We start from the raw sequence: 19,420 nt of genomic DNA, 5'->3' as shown, positions 1-19,420 counted from the left end.
TAATTGTACATTTATGGATGAAGTTGTTTGATCAGTGTCCATCTACTTCACTGGACTGTGAGCTCTGTGAAGACCCCTTGTCCTCACTGTTGCATCACTGCAGTGTCTGGAATAGCACAGCAGGCGTTCAATAAATGTTCAGCTGAATGAATGAATAATAGATCAGACCAGAAATGGCACAAATGTCAGTTTGAAGTTTCAAAATTTCTACATTCACTAAAGTGTTAGTGAGAACACAAATTGATTGTTTCCATATAATTCAAGTAAAACAATATTCTACCTTTCAGGAAATAATTTCTCTAATATTAGGCTAATTGGCTAAAACCTGAATAAGAAATTTTCAGTTTATTTTGAATTATCAGTGCTACAGTAGCTGTACAAGAATCTAACCCTGCTCATGTCACTCAGCTTCTCTTTTTAGTTTCAAAAATCAACTGTCTAAACACCTAAATTGCATTAATAAATATCCAGGGCAAGCAAAATATCAAAAGATTATGGCAGAGTTGAGGATATCCAGTTTAGTACAACAACATTTATTGCTAAGTGCTGTGCTTGACCCTGGGAACACCCATGAAGCAAAGCTTCAGTGTAACAGAGGAACGCTCCGCTGGCTCAGGATCAGCAGCAGTGGGGACAGAAGCCCAGCGACATTCGTTGCCTCTAACGTTTGACTTTTCTTTGATGTTGCACATAAATGCTTTTGGATTCAGAGGCAAAATGCGACTTCAGTTTCTTTGGAAGGCGTCTACCTCATATATTTTTCTTTCTTTTCCACAATTCCTTACATGAATGGTTATATTCAAAGCCATAATCTGTATCTACCTGGAGTTTGAAGAATTGCAGGAATGGTTTAATCCAGCTCTTACCATCTAGGTCATTTTGATCAATTTACTTAGTTTCTTTAATCCTCAGTTTTCTTTTCTGTAAAATAGAGATAATAATATTATTTGATTGATTGGATTATTCCTGATATTAAATATATATAATGTATGATAAATTGCCTGGTTGTAGTTAGCAATTTAAGATGTTACTATTATTATCTTCATGAAAGGTGGATTTTAAGCATTTTTCAGTTTCAAACGTGTGCATTTCATTTTCTTTGTATGATTTACTTTTTCCTGAACCAAAGTATTAGTTTTATGATTTCTTTTTACATTTGACATTCACTTTTACCTAGTGCCTCTCATACATAATAAATTAAGAATATTTCCTTTACGTAAATTATGACTAAAGTTAATATTATGAATAGTATATAAATAAGCTCCAGTATAACTACTGAAGACCTAATTCTGCCTAATAGTTATAAAAACAAAGAGCAGTACACAAATTAATGAATTATCCTTATTTTGAAATATTTATTCTAAATATTTATTCTTAAAATATTTTAGCCTTAAGTAATATTAATTCTCTGATGAAAGTGTTGCCTTTGAAATTTTGTATAAATCAAAATATATCTGAGAAACACAGACTAGCCAAGAGTAAAAATAAAACAATTTAAGTAATGTGTTTTGTTGATAGAAATGCAAAAATAGAATTAATTTGGTATATATTATTCTCTGCTCTGAATATTAGCCAGAATTTGACAAACAGCCATATTATCCGATTTAAAATTGGAAATTGATTCTTGCAGACATATTAATACTATTTTACCAAGTGAATAAAGCTAGACTTTTGTTAACATATTCAGAGAGTTTCCAATTTCCTAAAAAGTTGCACTTCAAAATCATATGTAAGTGTGTTTTCTAGAGCCTCAAATATGTCCTCCTAAAACAATCATGTCACACACAGTTACACAGACGGACACTGGGAAGGTTTTCGTGACAAGTGGGGGCTCAGTGTTGGGGTCACAGGAAGGCGTAGGCTCAGTCACACTTGTTTTACTCATACTCACCTGAATCCTGACCCTGTCTCTTGTTGCTGTGAAATGGCTACGGGGGCAATATCCTTCAGAGGGGTTCCTCCTCTTTGTCAGTTGTGTAGGTATTATCCATATTAGTTCTCTAGAACCTGCTTTTAAAAATGGAGGTCTTAAGGTACGGAATCCATATGTTTAAGCACTTCTTATGCATCTTTCCAGTTCCATTCAGATGACATTTATGAATTCTGATAATTGTTAGGCACAGCACCAGAGAAGTGACACCTTTCACTTACATTATTTTTATTGGTCTTGACTTCACCCTAAAAGGTGGGTGTTCTTATTTCTATTTTAAAAATTATGAAACTAAGGTTCAGAAAGGTTACATACATGACAGAATAGGATTTCAACCTGTATCTGCCTGATTCCTAAGGCAATGCCATGATCAATGTTCTAGGCTGCCTCTGCACAGGCAAAACCCTGATCCACTTGTTTGCCAGAAGAGAGATGACCCTGAACATTGAAACTCCATTTTAAATTCCACTAACAAGAGAGCCAACAAAGCGGTTTTGTTTGTTTTATGTAGGTATATGGCCATTATTGATCCCTTGAAACCCAGACTGTCAGCCACAGCGACCAAGATCGTCATTGGAAGCATCTGGATCCTCGCGTTTCTACTTGCCTTCCCTCAGTGTCTTTACTCCAAAACTAAAGTCATGCCTGGCCGTACCCTTTGCTACGTGCAATGGCCAGAAGGTCCCAAACAGCACTTCACGTAAGTTAATTCTCTTATGATTTTCAATTCAGTTTATTGAACACTTAAGGAGCTACAGGTTGGGAGCAACAATTAAGCAAATAAGACACAGATATTCCCCTCAAGGGCTCAGACTATTTAGGGAAAGAGACATGTGAAAATGCCATAATGCAGTGTGATGTTGTCCATAGGTTTGTCTAAGTTACAAAGGTTTCTAATCCGGAAAATGTGATGGCTTTTCCAAGGGGAACCCTGGAGAGCCTCCTGGAGGAGGCGAGGCGATCCCTGGAGACGAGAGCAGGGCACAGAGGGAAGCGGATTGTTGTTGAGAAGTGAGTGAGGACGGAGGCCTGAGGCCCAGAGGTGCCCAGGGCTCTAGTAAGAAGCTGGCTGACGGGCGGGGTGCCCTGGTGCCTTCTTGGCTGCATTCCATTATTTTAGAGTTAAAGAAATTTAGACTCCAGCTTGGAAAGGAAATAGGAATGCTGTGTATGTGGTAGAATTTGGTATTTCATATTTTGGACCCACTTTAAGAAAAGCAAAAGAAAAGTATCCTAATTGTGCAATTATTTGCATTTTGTTTTTTATTCTGATCATTTAAATTTTCAGTAAAAATCTTATTTAGTGGCCTATTTTTCTCGTTAAAAATAACGAATGATGCAAATATAATGGTCATCTTTTAAAGCAGCCATTTTATCAAACTCTGCTCTACCCAGAATCCAGATTTTTAAAGAAAAATGTGAGGGACTATTTGTTGAAGGAAAGGCAGGCTGCAGCTACACTACTGAGAAATGCATTCCATCCACTATTAATAAATCTTACATCTATATGATAACAAAATTCATCATAGTAATAAAATTAAAATTTCTGTTGACTAAATGGCTTCCTTATTTGATCAGGAACCGGGAAGGTGAGGGGGCTTAAGATCCTTTTACAAAAAGACACAGGTGTGAGGAGACTGGCCCACTGACTCTTTACCTACCTCACAGCTTCCTCAGATGTTGGGAGCCATGCAGAAGTTCACAAAATTCCAGTCGGGCTGTCACATTATTGGTTGCCATCCTTTCCTCCTTAACTGCAACCCTATAATGTGATTGAAAGCAGTGAAATCCTAGAATTTAGTTTAATAATTTATAGTATCATCACTTTGGTGTGACTAACACTTTTGATGTGTTTATTTGGCAAATTAATAATGTAACCAAGGTGCTATGACTTTGGAAAAATGCATGTAAATATCTTTACCTGATTTTTAAAATTACAAATAGCTTGTGGGTCTAATGTGGCTCAGAGACTCTAGCTACATTTTTTTTTTTTCATTTGGGTGAAAACTAACATTTCAGATATGGGTGATATTACAGGGATATATAGAGTCTTACTTAGAAAAAATATGTGTGAGTGGGTGAGTTTATTCTGTCCCATGGCTTTTCCTCTGATGATGCATTGGGTTAGGTTGGCTCCACAGTTACCGAGCAGAGGAAAGGCATTCGTCCTAAACTTCTAGGCGAGGGGATGTGTGTTTAAATGGTCACTGCAGCTCAGCTGTGGCTTTCAGATACGAAGTAAAGATTGACAAAGATCGACTGGTAAGCATCGGGACAACTGTAGTGACAACAGCATATTTTGATGGATTTGTGAAATGAGGCCTAAGAGAAAATATGGAAATAATGTTTGCATTTTCAATAGAATGAATTCGGAGTCCCCATATTTCCCGTCAAGATACCCTTCGTGTCTCTTGCAGGTACCATGTCGTTGTCATTGTGCTGGTGTACTGCTTCCCACTGCTCGTCATGGGCATCACATACACCATGGTCGGAATCACTCTCTGGGGAGGAGAGATCCCGGGAGACACCTGTGACAAGTACCATGAGCAGCTGAAAGCCAAAAGGAAGGTACCGTCCCACGGAATTAGCTAGCGTTGTGTCAGCTGCAGCACACCACTGAGGGAGAACTCGCTATGGCATTTTAATATAAAATGATTTGATACTTTACTACTGAGGGGTTTTTTTTTTGTCTTTTTTTTTTTTTATCAATTTTTTCGTTTACTCTCTTCTGTCTTCCATAAGCCACTGTCCACGTACAGAAGACTGTAACAGAAGAGTCGCTTCCTCACAGCAGGACTTACTACCTTTTTCAGAGTATTCTCAGTTATTCCACCTGAAAAGTCTAAAATCTCACTTGATGGAATTCCAGTTGACTGTATTTCTGCAGCTCTAGCTATTGCTGTCCTTTATTGGACAGAACCCCCGATCTACTCTATAACCTTCCAGAAGCTTCCTCCGTCCCCGGAATGGTGTCTATCATTCTCATAGGTGCTGTAATTCCCTGATATCCATCTGTCTGTCCCTCCTCCCCTCTGAGATCTCTCCCCACCTGGTTTCTGCACCACCATTGCAAAGTCCAACTCAGAGACGAGAGCTGCATTAATACTCCTTGACAACTTGTTGGGAGACACGAAAAGACCTCTTTTGAACAATTCACATTAAACAAGACCTCTAAAAATTATGAGATTGACATTTTACTAGGATTATTATTTTCATTAGGATTTTCTTCTGACTACCGTTATGTGACTCAGTGAGCAAGATTTTTATAAATTTGTGGAGTTAAAAGGAATCTTAGAGTCATCTTTTCCATCTTCCTCTCTCTGGTTGATGTGCGACTAATGCAAACCAGAGAGGTTTTTCCAAGGGTACAAGTCACATTGATTATGCCAATAATTATTTACTCCATTTATGATTCATTCATTTATGTAGCACTACTACCAACCATGTAGACTTCTCTTAAAAATCCTCAATTTTAAAACCACTTGTCGACAAACACTCACTTAACCATGATCAAGTTTTAAAAATTTAATGTAGAAAATTGACTTCATTTTAATACTAATATATTTTTTTCTGTCATTGGCAAATAATGGTAGACATGACTTATGTTCAGCTAACATTTGATGATGGTCTCTAGTATTTGATAACTGAAAGTAAGCATTATCTTTTTCACAGTAATTTACTTATTTCTGTCTATAATATATATAATTTCATTTTATTTCTCTTTTAAAAAAACTACATTAGAAACAAAGAACACAGACTATGCCTTTGGCACCTAAAAAAAATTCTAAAACTTGGAGAACTTCAGTAACATGTCTTATATGAAAATCTCTCTTTCTCCTCTGTAATTTCAACCCTCGTTCCCTGACATCCTGCTCATATTGCAGGATACTCTTTTGGGGAATATTTCCTCATAGCTGTGTCTTAGTCATCACCACATTAAATAACCGATGTGATGTTCTATGTATTTCAAAATAATTTCTGTCTTTGCGACCCACTTGATTTCTTGTCTTTTATTTCTTTCTTATAGGTTTAGCATTCTTAAAAAATTTCCTCTACACTCTTAGACGGATTAAAATAAGTCAAGTAGTTGTAGTTTGTAGTTCTTTTTTCTTCATATACACACAATATTTTTCTAGCAAGAAATGAAAATTTAATCTGAGCATGCCTTTTATTTTTGATTCTCAGAGGGAACAGAAGCACGAGGGACTGTTTTTGCTATTGTCCCTACATACCTGATGAGAGTAAGCCATAAATGTCCCCTTTTGATTTTATTACTCTACAATTTCAAAGTATAAATATCAATTCAAAGGAGAGTGTGGCCCTTCTGGAGTATTTCAAAAGAGTAAGACATTTGAAATTTCCGGTCAGTATATCTTTCTCTCAGACTGCATTCTGAGTTGAAATAATGCAAAATGACTTGGATGTCATGGACTTCTCATAATAAATCAACTTGTCCTTGGATTTCTTTCATGGTCACTTATTGACCTGACCGTCAGTATCTCAGAAGTAACTCACTTTGTCCAAAAGTTTAAAATTTCAAAATACACTTAGCTCTTCTCTTAATTTCTTTCTTTTCGTCTAAAATTAAGATATTGTTTAGTATGGTTTGGAATACACTTGTTTTTAGTAATTATTCTGTTTTCAGATGTTAATATGACTACTTAGAACAAAGACATAAATCCTACACTGGATGCGCCATTTAATTACCTGCTGTCTCCTGGAGAAGCACCTTTGACATCACAGACAGATCTGAGAGATGAAACTAGAGAGGATTTGTTATAACAGTGCAAATTCATCATTGCTGCCGGGAATCAGCTCGGAGTCAGCCTCCTGGTAGTAAAAGAATAGTGGGTGTTGTTGAGCCCCCAAAGACACGTGAGCAAGAATAAATCAAAGCCAAAAAGTTTTAGTCAAACCACTGAGATCTTTGCAACTATTGAGAAGCATTGATTCCATTTCTCTTTCTCCCACAATCTTTAGGAATTGTGCTCAATTTCAAGTCTTGTAGATTAAGTTCTCTGAAGAACAGACAGTACAAATAAATTACACGTCTAAGCTACATAGCACCCAGCATATCTGGAAAGTAAACTAACATGAAGCTTTCAGATAATTTAGGATCAACCACCCACTCAGTTTTTGTGTATGTCCCACCTATGTATATGCATAGTTTGAAAATAATACCAGTGGTTCTGACCAGCACCAGGTAAAAAGACCAAATGTTAGTCCTGAGAAATAAGTTACTACCTCTAGAAATATTTCCTCATCATTAAAATGAGAGTGTAGAGGGGCTGGCCCCATGGCTGAGTGATTAACGTTCCGCATGCTCTGCTTTGGTGGCCCGAGTTCACAGGTTCGAATCCTGGGTGTGGATCTACTCTACTCATCAGCCGTGCTGTGGAGGAATCCTGCATACAAAATGGAGGAAGATTAGCATAGATGCTAGCTCAGGGCAAATCTTCCTCACAAAAAACAGAACGTAGAACCTAAAAATCAGTATGAAAATTTATGGTTCCAAGCAGCTTACTAAGCTCTAGAAGGCAATCTGTAGGATTGTCTGACATTTCAGTCACATGTATAGAACTAGTATTTCAACAGAATGTTAGCAAGCACATTAATAAACTCTTGTGTAGTGTATGTTACAATTCCAAAGCACTTTGAATACCTCATAACACAACCAAAGTTATCCTTAATTTATAATAAATGTTCTGGATTTGAAAATGCTGTATGTTATCTACCCATTGACTTTAAATATAAATCTTTTTAAATATGCATATTGAAATAATAACATCTCTTTAATGTAAGAAAGTGGCTGACTTAAGAATCCCTGCATTTTAGATAGGGTATCTTCAGTTAGTAGCAAAATATAACATACCAATGAATATCCCCAATCCCAAAAGCCTTGGCAAGTTAGTTCTATTTTGGGGGGTATTTGGTTAATATTCTTGTCAAAGCTCTCCTTCAGGAAATCTGTACCATTCTGTACATTGTTATAATATTCAAGTAGAAAATTTAAATTATTTTTCGGAATTTTACTTTTCTAACATTATTCTGTTTGCTGAGCTTGTTACATTAATGCTTGCATTCCGGTGTGAGAATAATTTAGTGTCTAGAGAAAGAAACCAATTCTTGTCTACTTTGTTCTACTTATTGGTAGATAAGTCACAGATTTTGGCTAATTATTGAAACCTTGACTAAAATACTATGTATGTCATAACAATTATGCAACAAAATCAGAAATCATATCTCTCTATTTAATATACCATATATTGACATATGAAAAGTCATATTTTAATATTTAGTGCTCAACTTTCAAGCTCATTTAAAGTACATTTGCAGTTTAAAAATTCCATTCCAGAGTAGTAGATCTGATCGGAACCTAAAATTTCGTGAATCCACTTCCTTATTGCTCTTCCAGATTAAAATCAAAGGCATGAGGAGGAAATGAGCAGAATGCTAACATCTCATATTTAGGATTATAGGTTAAAGAAATCAAATATGCCCTTTAATTTTTTTCACTCTTGCCAATATCACCCTGTTTCCCTCACTGTCTAGAAGGAAGACGTGGGTCCTGTCTCCTAGGCCATTGTAACACTTCCCTGAGCAGGGTCTTGTCTACAGCTAAGTCCACATGGCCACAGCTTGAACTCATTCACCTTGGGAACAGAAGACTTGCCATCCATCTTTCCCGCATAGTATTCTCATAAATTAAGATTACTTTCTTAGCAATTTGGGTGAAAAAAAGGTAGTGACATTCTCTTATAAATGATATTAAGATTCTTGGCAATGACAAAACATATCCCAAAGTATTTGTGTGAGTCTGCTGGCATCTTGGAATATCTAAAACATAAATGCTAGAAGGCCAGTGATTAGCAAGATGGGAAGAAATAAATTTTACTAATTAATAAATACCTGAGTTGGACATAAAGCATAGCTAATATTTAAATGATTATAATCATTAAATTCATCTATAAGAAAAAGAAATGGTGGCTAGATAGAGAATGAAGACAATGAGAATAGTTATAGCAACCTCAACTCATTCATCAAGGTTATTTAGAAGTTCCTATTATGGAAATACCATAGACTAAGTTTCTCTGATATCAGGAAAAACATTTGCAGTCTTGCGATATCTTCATGTATCAGGTAAAGAAAACTGGACTAGTTGCAAGTTGCATTACTGTTGGTTGAATGCAGACACTCCACGTGTGCTGAGAGAGAATGATGTCAGTGTAGTTGGAGGGTTCCAGGGGCATCCGCAGAGCTCTGTCCTCAGCACCAGCTTGTTCAAAATTGATCAGTTAGAAGAATATCAATTCTGTGTCCATGATAAATAAACCTACAGATAGAGGCAGAATATCAGATGAGTGAATCAGGAACCAGGAAGGCCAGGAGAGCAGTGCCGTGCATGGTAGGCTGTGCGTGCTGTAAGGTCTTGATCCCATGATGACCTGAGTGGAGTCTGCGTGTCAGTGACCTGTGTTCTAGTTCTTGGCCTGTCCAGATGTGATCTGTGACGCACCTCTTTAACCTTCTTAGTCTCTGTTTACTGAAAATGGTGGAGGCTTGAAGAAGGGCATTTAGAATTAAAGTCCTGTGATTCTCCACCTAGCACTGTGCCTTTCACATAGCAGGTGCTCAATTCATGCTGATGTTCCTTTTTCTCATGCCACTTTCTACCTTTTTCACTATGGAGATCCTAAAATTGAATGCAGACTCATGTCCAGACATGTTTATCTGACTCTCACTTTGCCTTGTAGGGGAGGAAGCCATTTCCTCTACCCTCTCTGGGTTCATCTGGCCAGAGAATGAATTAAATTCACATGAGACAGAATAGCAGGAGAAAATTAAACAAACGTTTATAACATGCATACATGGGAGGCTCTGGCAACTTGCCAAAATGGCTGAAGCCCCTACCTTAAATATCATATTCAGCTTAAGACAAAGGAGGATGTTGCGGGTGGGGGAGTCAGTTACAGGAGGTTACCAGACAAGCACAATAAACAAGAATAAGACTATTATGCAGATGTAAGTCCTTGTATTCTGTATTGATAGGAGTTTCTAGAGATAAGGTCATCCCCCCTTCTTCCTGGTACAGAGAGGGAGACAACTTTACAGATGGAGATTTCCTTTACAATGTAAATGTCTCCTAACAAAGGGCAAGCAAGTTCCACTCCTCAGAGCCTCCTTCCCATCTTCAGTTTGTTAAAAGTAACCAGCCCCAAATAACTCTCATGCCAGAGACATATCTTGGGGTGGCCAATGCCAGTCCCCCACAGCCTCTTTTTAATTAATCAGGAGCCAGCCCTGACGGTTTAGAGGTTAATGTTCCCCCTCACTGCTGCATCCTGGGCTGTGTTTCTGGTCAGGGACCCACACCACCCCTCAGCCGGTTGCCATTTGGTGGTGGCTGCCTGCTGCTGTGCTGCTGAAAGTTATGCCACTGGTATTTCAAATACCAGCAGGGTCACCTATGGTGGATGGGTTTCAACAGAGCTTCCAAACGAAGACAGACTAGGAAGGAGGACCTGGCAATTTGCGTCTGAAAATTTGGCCATGAAAACCCTATGAAAAGCAGTGGAGCAGTGTCTGATACAGCACTGGAATGTGAGAGGATGGCGCAGACAGACGGGGCAGGACTCCGTTCTGCAGCCAACAGGGTCACTGGGACTTGGAATCTACTCCAGGGCAATAAAAAATCAACCAAAAATTTGTATTTAACATGGTCGTAGATTTTATCAAGATTTCTAGTGAATATAAATTACATTAGGGATAAAATCAGTTTCCAAGTGGCCTAGCGTTGCTTGTTTTTTCTGTGCATTAATTTAACAAGAAATATAAATTGCAAATTTCCTATGATTACACTTAACCAAAGTAACAACAACAGCTCAACCACAGGGGGAAAAAGTTATTTTCAATTTTTCAGAATTAGCCTATAAACTGATATCCTAATGTTAGAGAATAACTAATATTACCTTGGAAGATATCCATTAAACCAAGGTGAATCAAGAGTTTGACAGCACATTTCCTTCTCTGTGTTTTAATATTTACATCACATTTTTGTGCTATTAATCTGAATTATTTCTGAACATGTGTCTTCCTTTGACTACCCAGCCATCACACATAAAGTAACACGATATGGACACTTTTTTTCTGAAAGAGAACTCTCTGTGTAGCGTCAGCAGTGGTAAATGTTCAGATAATTGAGAATCTGCTGAAATGCTGGCTTTGTGAAAAAACGAAAGTTTTCTGTCTGACTGTTTCCCCAAAACCAATTTCTTTATCTTTATGTACTTCTCTTACTTCATCACAGTAAAAGTCTTGACGTTACCCGTGTGACCTAGACTCCCGATGTCCATACAGGCTTGTGAGTGGTGCCGTGCGACTCCCTGTCTTCATGCCCCTCCCTCCCTCCGCGCCTTCATGACACATTCCCACTTATTTCCATGCATCTTTCCCCAATAATTTGTCATAATAATATTATTATTCATATTGTTAGTCATAAACCATAGGTCCTTTTTAAAATGTCCCCATATTAAAAAATACACTCTCGTGTATTCTCCTTTCCTTTAAAAATGTATATTATCACCTAGGTATAAAACCCACATTTTAGTAGTGGATTTTCTAGGGAAATGAAAGTCAAGAATCATAAAACATCTTTTTAAGTTTCTGTCATGTATCACAAAATATCTCCCCAATAATGAAAAGTAAGTATTGTAAGCACTTTTGTATAGACATTCAGGATTATTTACCAGCTATTTTTCATTCAGACATTTTGAGAAAAGTTGTAATTTGGCTGATGAACAAATGAACACTATTAGGACATACCTGTTTTTTATATTTCTGAAATTGTGTAAATATTTTGGCCCATCATGATATGACAAAAATTTATCCAGTTGGGTCTTTAAAAAGCTATTGTCTTAAAGGAAAAGCACTGAAATCAAAGGACAGTAGCAAAAACACCTGAAATTTCTGATCAATGTGAATAATATTAACATATTTCTAATTGAAACAGTGAAGCTGAAAGAAAACAAAAGCTATTTGCTCCCTTGGGCCGACTTCCACCCCGCCCGAGCTACAGCCCACCACCAGGAGTGCCTCCTCCCCCTGAGTGATGCGTTGGTTGCAAAGGCCACTTTCTGTAGACCCTTGATTCAGTCTTCTCCTGGCTCTGTGGGTGGCAGTGGGTAGGAGTCATTTTGATAAGCTTAGAAAGATTTCTGTATCTTTCTTTCTGGTTTTCCAGTAGTACTCGAGAAATGGGAGTGTTTATTCATTTTTACAAAGGTAAGAAAAGACAGTGTTTTAGGAGGAAGTATCTTGATGCTTGGCAGTCACTTGAAAGATTTCTCTGTGGATTACCCATATTTCTCACTCCCAGTCATAGGCGCAGGAAAGACTGGGATCAGGTCCAAGCATCGTGGGTTTCTTGCAGGAAAATTAAGCTCAGTATATGAAATCTACAAGTCTGCAAAATCAATATACAGAAATCTATTGTGTTTGTATACACTAATAACAAACCATCAGAAAGAAATTAAGAAAAAAATCTCAATTACAATTCTATCAAAGGAATAAAATACCAAGGAATAAATTTAACCAAGGATGTGAAACATCTGTACACTGAAAAATATAGGATATTGATGAAACAATTGAAGACACGAATTAATGGACATATATTCAGTGCTCATGGACTGGAAGAATCAAGATTGTTAAAATGTCCATACTACCCAAAGCAATCCACAGATTCAGTGCAAGTCTTACCAAAATTCAATAACATTTTTCACAAAAATAGAATAAATGATCCTAAAATTTGCACAGAACCACAAAAAACCCTGGATAGCCATAGAAAACTTGAGAAAGAATAACAAAGCTGGAGGCATCATGCGCCCTGATTTCAAACAGTGTGACAAAGCGATAGTAATCAAAACAGTATGTTTTAGCATAAAAACATACGCACAGATCAATGGGACAGCATAGAGAACCAGAAATAAACCCTCGTTTATTTAGTCAATTAATCTGCAATAAAGGAGGCAAGAACATACAATGGGGAAAAGACAGTCTCTTCAATAAATAATGTTGGGAAAACTAGACAGCCACATGCAAAAAAATGAAACTGAACCTCCATCTTACACTTCATACTTCAGGACACACACATATGTACACAGGCACACACTCAAGAATAGTATCAATTGTTGTGTATTTTATAAAATCACTGTCTATATGGATCAATTGAATTGAATCAAACTCTTCCAGTGTCTTCACAATGTGTTTTTTATTTAAAACTTAGATCTGTCTGAAGTTTGTTTATATAAGTTGTGGGATGAGACTTCGGTTTTAAGATGTTTTCTTGTTGTACCTACCACCATTTATTGAGTAACCCATCTTTCCCAACACTAACTTAAAATCTCACAGTTATCATATTTTAAATCCTTAAATGTGTTTGGGCCTCAGTTGACTTTCTGTTCCGTTCCATCTGGCTGTCCGTGCATTGTCACCACGCTGGTAGATAGTGAAGTTCATAATGTATTTAACACCTGACAGGGCAGTTCTCCACCTCTATTTATTCTTTTTTTCCCCAAAATTTTCTTAGCTTTTCTTACTTATAGTTACATATGAAATTTATCAAGTCATTTTGTCTATTTTAAAACTATTTTTGTTGATGGAATTAGCTCATATGTATTAACTTTGAGAGAAGTGTACAACAATGGAGATTTAGTAAGGAAGGCATGGGATGGGCTGGTGAGTGCGTAAATGGATGGCGTTCTTTCGTGTTGGTCTTAGGCCAGTGCATGTGAACAATGGGGACAGAGACTCTCAGTCTGCCAAGTTCAAATGCTAAGCATGGCCTACACTTTGGGCAACATGACCCATGTGAGCCTCAGAGAGGTTGCAGTCCCTATAAAATGACAATAAAGATCATGCAAGCTCCTGTGGTTGTTTAGAGATTAACTGAGGCGATACATGTGAAGTGCTTCAAAAAACGCCTGGCACATAAGACTGTTCTCGGTAAATGGCATTGCTTTAGGCATTTACTGTGAATCTATTTGCCAGGATTCTTGAGATCAGAAAGCATCATGTGGTAGATAAGAGGTATATAACTGGCTATTTAACTTTTTAAACATAATATTGACCAACATTTTATAGTGAGTCATAGCTTGTAGATAAATTCAACATGTATCTTATTTAATTCTCGCAGTATCTATGTAAATTTTTCTTGTTTTACAGAAGAATAAAACTGAGTTTCAAACTTACAAAATTAATAAGTGGTAGAACTTGGAAGTGAATCTTGGACAAAAGTTTTTAGGGTTGTGTTTCTTTAGAGAATTAGTGCAAAGGACCAGATTCAGAATGACACCTCACGCCTGAGCATCACTTGTGTTAGACAACATGCATTCTCACATGTTGTCTGTGCTGATCTTCACAGTGTTCCTGGGAGGCAGGCCTGGTGGGAATTGTTTTCTTTCACTTAATGAATCAGGAAACTGTTGCTCGGGAAGATGAAAGTTGACCAAACTCGTGCAGCTGGTGATTGTGCCAGCGGAGTTCACCAGCCCTGGGAAATAGAAGATGACCGTTCTTCCCGTTACATTGAACTGCAAAGAGCTGGCAGCCACCCTTAGCCAATCTCTTGCCCATTAGAATTTCCTCCCTGGTCATTCCATTATACCTCCTGACTTTCTCTACAACAGGCTGTCCAACAGAAATTTCTTCAGTGATGGAAATGTTCTGTGTCTGGGCTGTCCAATGTGGTAGCCATTTATCCACCTGCAGCCACTGAATGAATACTGCACACATGAAACAAAATTTAATTGATTTTATTACAAAAATTTAAGTTTAAATAGCCACATGTTGGTAGTGGCTACTATATTTTTCACCAAGGCTCTTCTGGAAAGACGTAAGAACAATAAACCAAGTAGTTGTTACACAGTCGGCCTTTACTCTCATTTGTTGTAATAATGTAATAAGAATTGGAGAAAATTAGAAATTCTTCCACTGAGTCCTGAAAAAAGTTCAGGTTCATTTACTTTAACTTTTTGTCATAGAATTCTGGTGTTTGGAATATTTGTTCTCTAGTCTCGGTTCTCGTTACATGTCGTGGGTATTTCAACTATATTGTGTCACATATACACTTATTTTTGCTTGAACCATAAGTAAAGATTCTCTTTGCAAGAAAAGTGCCATCATGACTTCCTCACGTTTCTGACGTCATACCTGACACTAACACGCATGCGTCTGTGCGGTATTAATGGGAACAAGACGTGAACGGTGACATTGGGCAGGCTGGCTGATTCCTGGACTGTCCGTTACTGGTTTCTGACTCAACTTCTCACCCTCCTTTTACTCATTTGTAAAATACCAAAGTACTATCTCTTCTCTGGAAATTTTTTGATGAGGGCTAATCAAGATAATGTATGTATTGAAGTGTCTGACACCTAATGGGCATAAATATGCAATTTCAATCTGCCCATACTTTCATCCCTTCGGGAGTCAAAAATAAACCTAATTATGATCACTAATAAAAAGGGTGATGGTTGTGACAGCTCTGTAAACATAAGCCAGCATCCATTGTGCTTGTCATGTGCCGACACAATGTAGGTGTTTTAAATAGATCAGCCCAGGGAACTCTGGCAACCACGAGGAAGGCATGATTGTCGCTTTCATTTTACAGATGAAGAAAAGTGACTATCTAGTCTATTGAATGACAGAGCCAGGATCTGAACCCAGAAAGTCTGATTCAGGAGAATGTGTTCTTAACTTTCATATTACATTGATCATTTCTGTACTTTGCTCAAGGGGGGGAAAGTAAATAAGATAAAGTAATCCTTCACTTATTTTTCTTTTTTGTTTAATTATCAGTAGTACAATTGGATTATATCATTGTATTGTTTATTGACGCGTTCTGAGTCAAAGGCTTTTGTAAGTTAAACTAACCAAAATATACAACATCATTTTTAAGAAAAAAAGATTTCCCAGTTATAGTAGTTAACTTAAAATTATTTTCCAGCAGTAAACTTAAAAATTAATTCATATAAAACAGTTCATCAGTAAACTGGGACTGCAGGCAATTACCAAACTGAGGAGGCATCTATTTTAGATGTACAAAAATGTGCACTAAGATTTGTTTTTCATCATTAAAAGTTGTAAATCAGCTCAATATATAGTATTTTTGTTTTTAGTTAAGATGAGTTTTTTTACCATTCTAAAGCTCATTTTAATAGATACTGAATAAAACTATACACAACACCCCCTAACAAATTCTCATTAGTTAATATAACACCCTAAAGCATACTGATATTAATTAATGGTTTTGCGACAACAATAATTACATTGCCAAATAATTACTATCATTATATAATGATTTTAATAATAATTTTATAATTATATATTATAAATGTATAATAATATTTTAGTAATTATTATTAAAAATAATAATTGCCCTTCCCAAATATCAGTAGACAGACATAAATGTAATTGTGCTATATTTGTAGAAAATCTAGACTTGTGAAACCAAACGAGCACAGCATTATGTGCGTGCCTGACAGAGAGAAAGAGAGAAGTAGGAAGGAGAGTGGTGCATGTGATGACATGAAACAAAAAGAGATGAAAGGCATCATGATACGGGAAGGAGACCTGGGACTCAGGATGGCTGATTGCAGACCCGGGGATGCACTTCAGCATCGTCCTGTTTGAGTCTCCACTTTGCTCTCAGCTCAGTTTGTTAATTGTAAGATGAGAAGATTGAGCTACATTACCTCTAAGTTTTCTTCCAGCTGCAGTGTCCGTGACTGAGATCCATCAGATGTTTATTCAAGGTCTCATGTGCACAGTCATTGTGCACAGTGGTTCTGTTTAAACCTCATAAAATCCTCATAGCAAACTTTCTAATGGGTTCTGTGCAGTTAATTTGGTTAGAGACAAAGTTATCCCTCATGCCTTCGACCCCTCGCAAGTCACCAAGTTCTGTTCTTGTCTGCAGATGACGGATTGTGCACGGATAGGGATGGGAAGGCCACACTGGAGCTCACTCAGCACGGAGCCCCCTTCACTCAAAGATAAAACATATTTTTCTTCCAGTTTTTAAGACTTCAGTCCCTACGCTTTCTCTCCAGTCTCAGCCACCCCTTCACCTCCTTATTCGACACCCGCCCCATCTAGTTGGGAAAAGAAAAATACGTGCTTGATGCATGCTTGGGCAAGTGTTTCATGTAGTGCTAATGGGACAGGAGACAGGAAGGCAAATCACAGGAAGTGTTAATACTTAGTGTCCACTCCGTGCAACATCACATTGCATATAGGTAGCGTTCTGTGTCCATGACTTATGTAAATATGAAGATATGAATGAATATGAGATATACATAACATGTGCACAGCAACAGTGCACAAGATGGTGAGCCATGGGAGCAGTAATGGAGTCTGCAACTACCTCAGAATCTATGATGAGAAATTTTCCCATTTCTAGAAATTTTATAGCACACAGTCCATACATGTTTTATTTTATACTCATAATAATGCTCTTGGATAGATAGGAAAGGTTTATCTTTCTTTAGAGATACATAAGCAAGAAAGTTGAAGCTAGAGAAGGTGAAAGTGAAATAGGCAGGGAACTCAATGTGAAAAACTTTTAAAATAATCCTGGGTTTGGTGATTGATTAGCTATGAAGACTGAGGGAGAGGAAATGGAAAATCATTCTATTGAAAGGCTCAATTGCTGAGAAAACTGTGACACTGTTGACAGGAAATATGAAGCCTGTGAGAAAATTTACCAATTCTGGATGAAGAGATGAGTTCCCTTTAGGAGAATCCAGCAAGGTGGAAATGGTCCCTATGCGACTGGAGACGCGTTGCAGCAGAGGGGACACCCTCGCACTGGTGAGGATGACGGCTGATCTGTTACAGCAGCCGGTGCTTCACACCTCTGCCGCCTATGAGCACAGGTTCAGTTAGTCTGTTCTTGCTTGGGTTAGACGTTCTCATAAGAAGAACATCCTATCACAGCCTCTGATCACACGGTAACTGCAAATAAGGGTGCAGCACCTGCTGGGAATCATGGGCACGGGTTCCTCTGCTCACCTCTGCTGTTCCTTCCTCCCAGTCTCCTCACCCCAGCCTCCTGAAGCCCAACTCAGAGGAACAGAGAAAAACCCTTTTGCCAGAATTGCCAGCTTCTATTTGCATTTATTTCATTATTTCTATTTATTATTTCTAATTTAGTTAAAAGAAGATTTTGAACCAACGCAGAAAAATCCCTTGGTAGCATTGCTCCTCTTTACTAAAGGAGTTGTTACCAGTGATAACAGGTTGATAAAATGCCCTTTGAAAAAGACAAGTTGCTGACTGGAAGTCCGTGCAGCTGTTTGCCTGCTCTGAAAAGGAAGAGAGTGGGTTCCCCTATTTTCTTCTGTTCCTATTTAATTTGGCATCAGAACCACGAAGCAGGTGTTAATAATTACGTGTGGTCTTTTAGCTTCGACCCTTTGTGGGCAAGAGATGCCTTTGAAGTGTGTATTCAGCACGGTGATAGGGTGATTGGTGCAGACTCATATTTACACACTTTCTCCAGCTTCTGTTATGACAGACACCATTTGTTGGAAAAAGAGTTAACTGGTGTTAGGGAAATCTGTGATTCAAAGATAGAGCAAATGCAACTAACCTAAACCCTAAGACAATGAGCTCAGGAAACCCCCTGGCTATTTTTCAAATAATTGAACGGAAGATAGAAATCGTTTCATTTAAATTCATAGTAAATAAGCCACAATGGATCTCTGTTGCTTTATTCATTTAGAAATAAGTGTCCGTAAGTATTACACAATCTAGAGACACTCTCCTTCAGGTCTCACCGTTTCTGTGTTTAGTTAATTATTTTCGATTATAATAAAACCGTATGCCTAAGTGCTGTCAGTCACATATACGATCTCATTAGTGGTCTCACAGACTCTGAGGTTTTATTGTATATCCAAAGGATCGTGTAACGAAGACTCAGAGAGTTTAACTTGCTTCAACCTGTTTCCATTCATCAGGGGACTCTGGCTTGGGCCCTGAGCTAACCCAGAGGTTAGGAGATAACCCATTCCTGTTCTACCTCTTTTTCTACAGCTAACGTGCATCATAGATAATGTCAGTAAAAGAAGTAAAAACAACAACAACAAAATAAAACAGGGGAAATAATTCATAATGTCAGCATCCTAACACTTTTTAGCTTTTTCTACAATATATATACTTAATACATAAATTTTAAGAAAATAAATTCCTTCCATAAGCTAAATCTCTCTTATTATATTGTCCGTGTAACTCATAGTACATCTCACCTCCTTCAATTATCTGTGAAAAAGCCATTCATAATGGAATAAACCATTTTTAGATTTTTTGTTTAACGCTGATGCGATTGTCTGCCTTTCTCTATGGAATCTCTTATCTGGAAACGGGTCGGTCTTTGTTCTTCTCATATTGTTTCTTCTTTGTTCTTGAGGTTTCAGTGCAGCTTTTAGGCTGACAAGA

At 37.6% G+C, this 19,420-nt stretch overlaps 1 protein-coding gene across 1 annotated transcript in view; it reads left to right on the top strand.

Moving 5' to 3' along the window:
- The window catches only part of TACR3 (tachykinin receptor 3), a 59,939-nt gene that overhangs the window by 15,184 nt on the left and 25,335 nt on the right, over positions 1-19,420 (top strand). Inside the window, exons 2-4 of the mRNA XM_046657239.1 lie at positions 2,442-2,630; positions 3,343-3,348; positions 4,348-4,498. Coding sequence (XP_046513195.1) covers positions 2,442-2,630; positions 3,343-3,348; positions 4,348-4,498 — 346 coding nt within the window. The remainder of the gene's footprint in view (positions 1-2,441; positions 2,631-3,342; positions 3,349-4,347; positions 4,499-19,420) is intronic.

Source organism: Equus quagga, chromosome 3 (assembly GCF_021613505.1).
Source record: "Equus quagga isolate Etosha38 chromosome 3, UCLA_HA_Equagga_1.0, whole genome shotgun sequence".
Classification (NCBI taxonomy): domain Eukaryota; kingdom Metazoa; phylum Chordata; class Mammalia; order Perissodactyla; family Equidae; genus Equus; species Equus quagga.
Note: the sequence above shows the minus strand (reverse complement) of the source record. Positions and strands in the feature narration are given on the sequence as shown.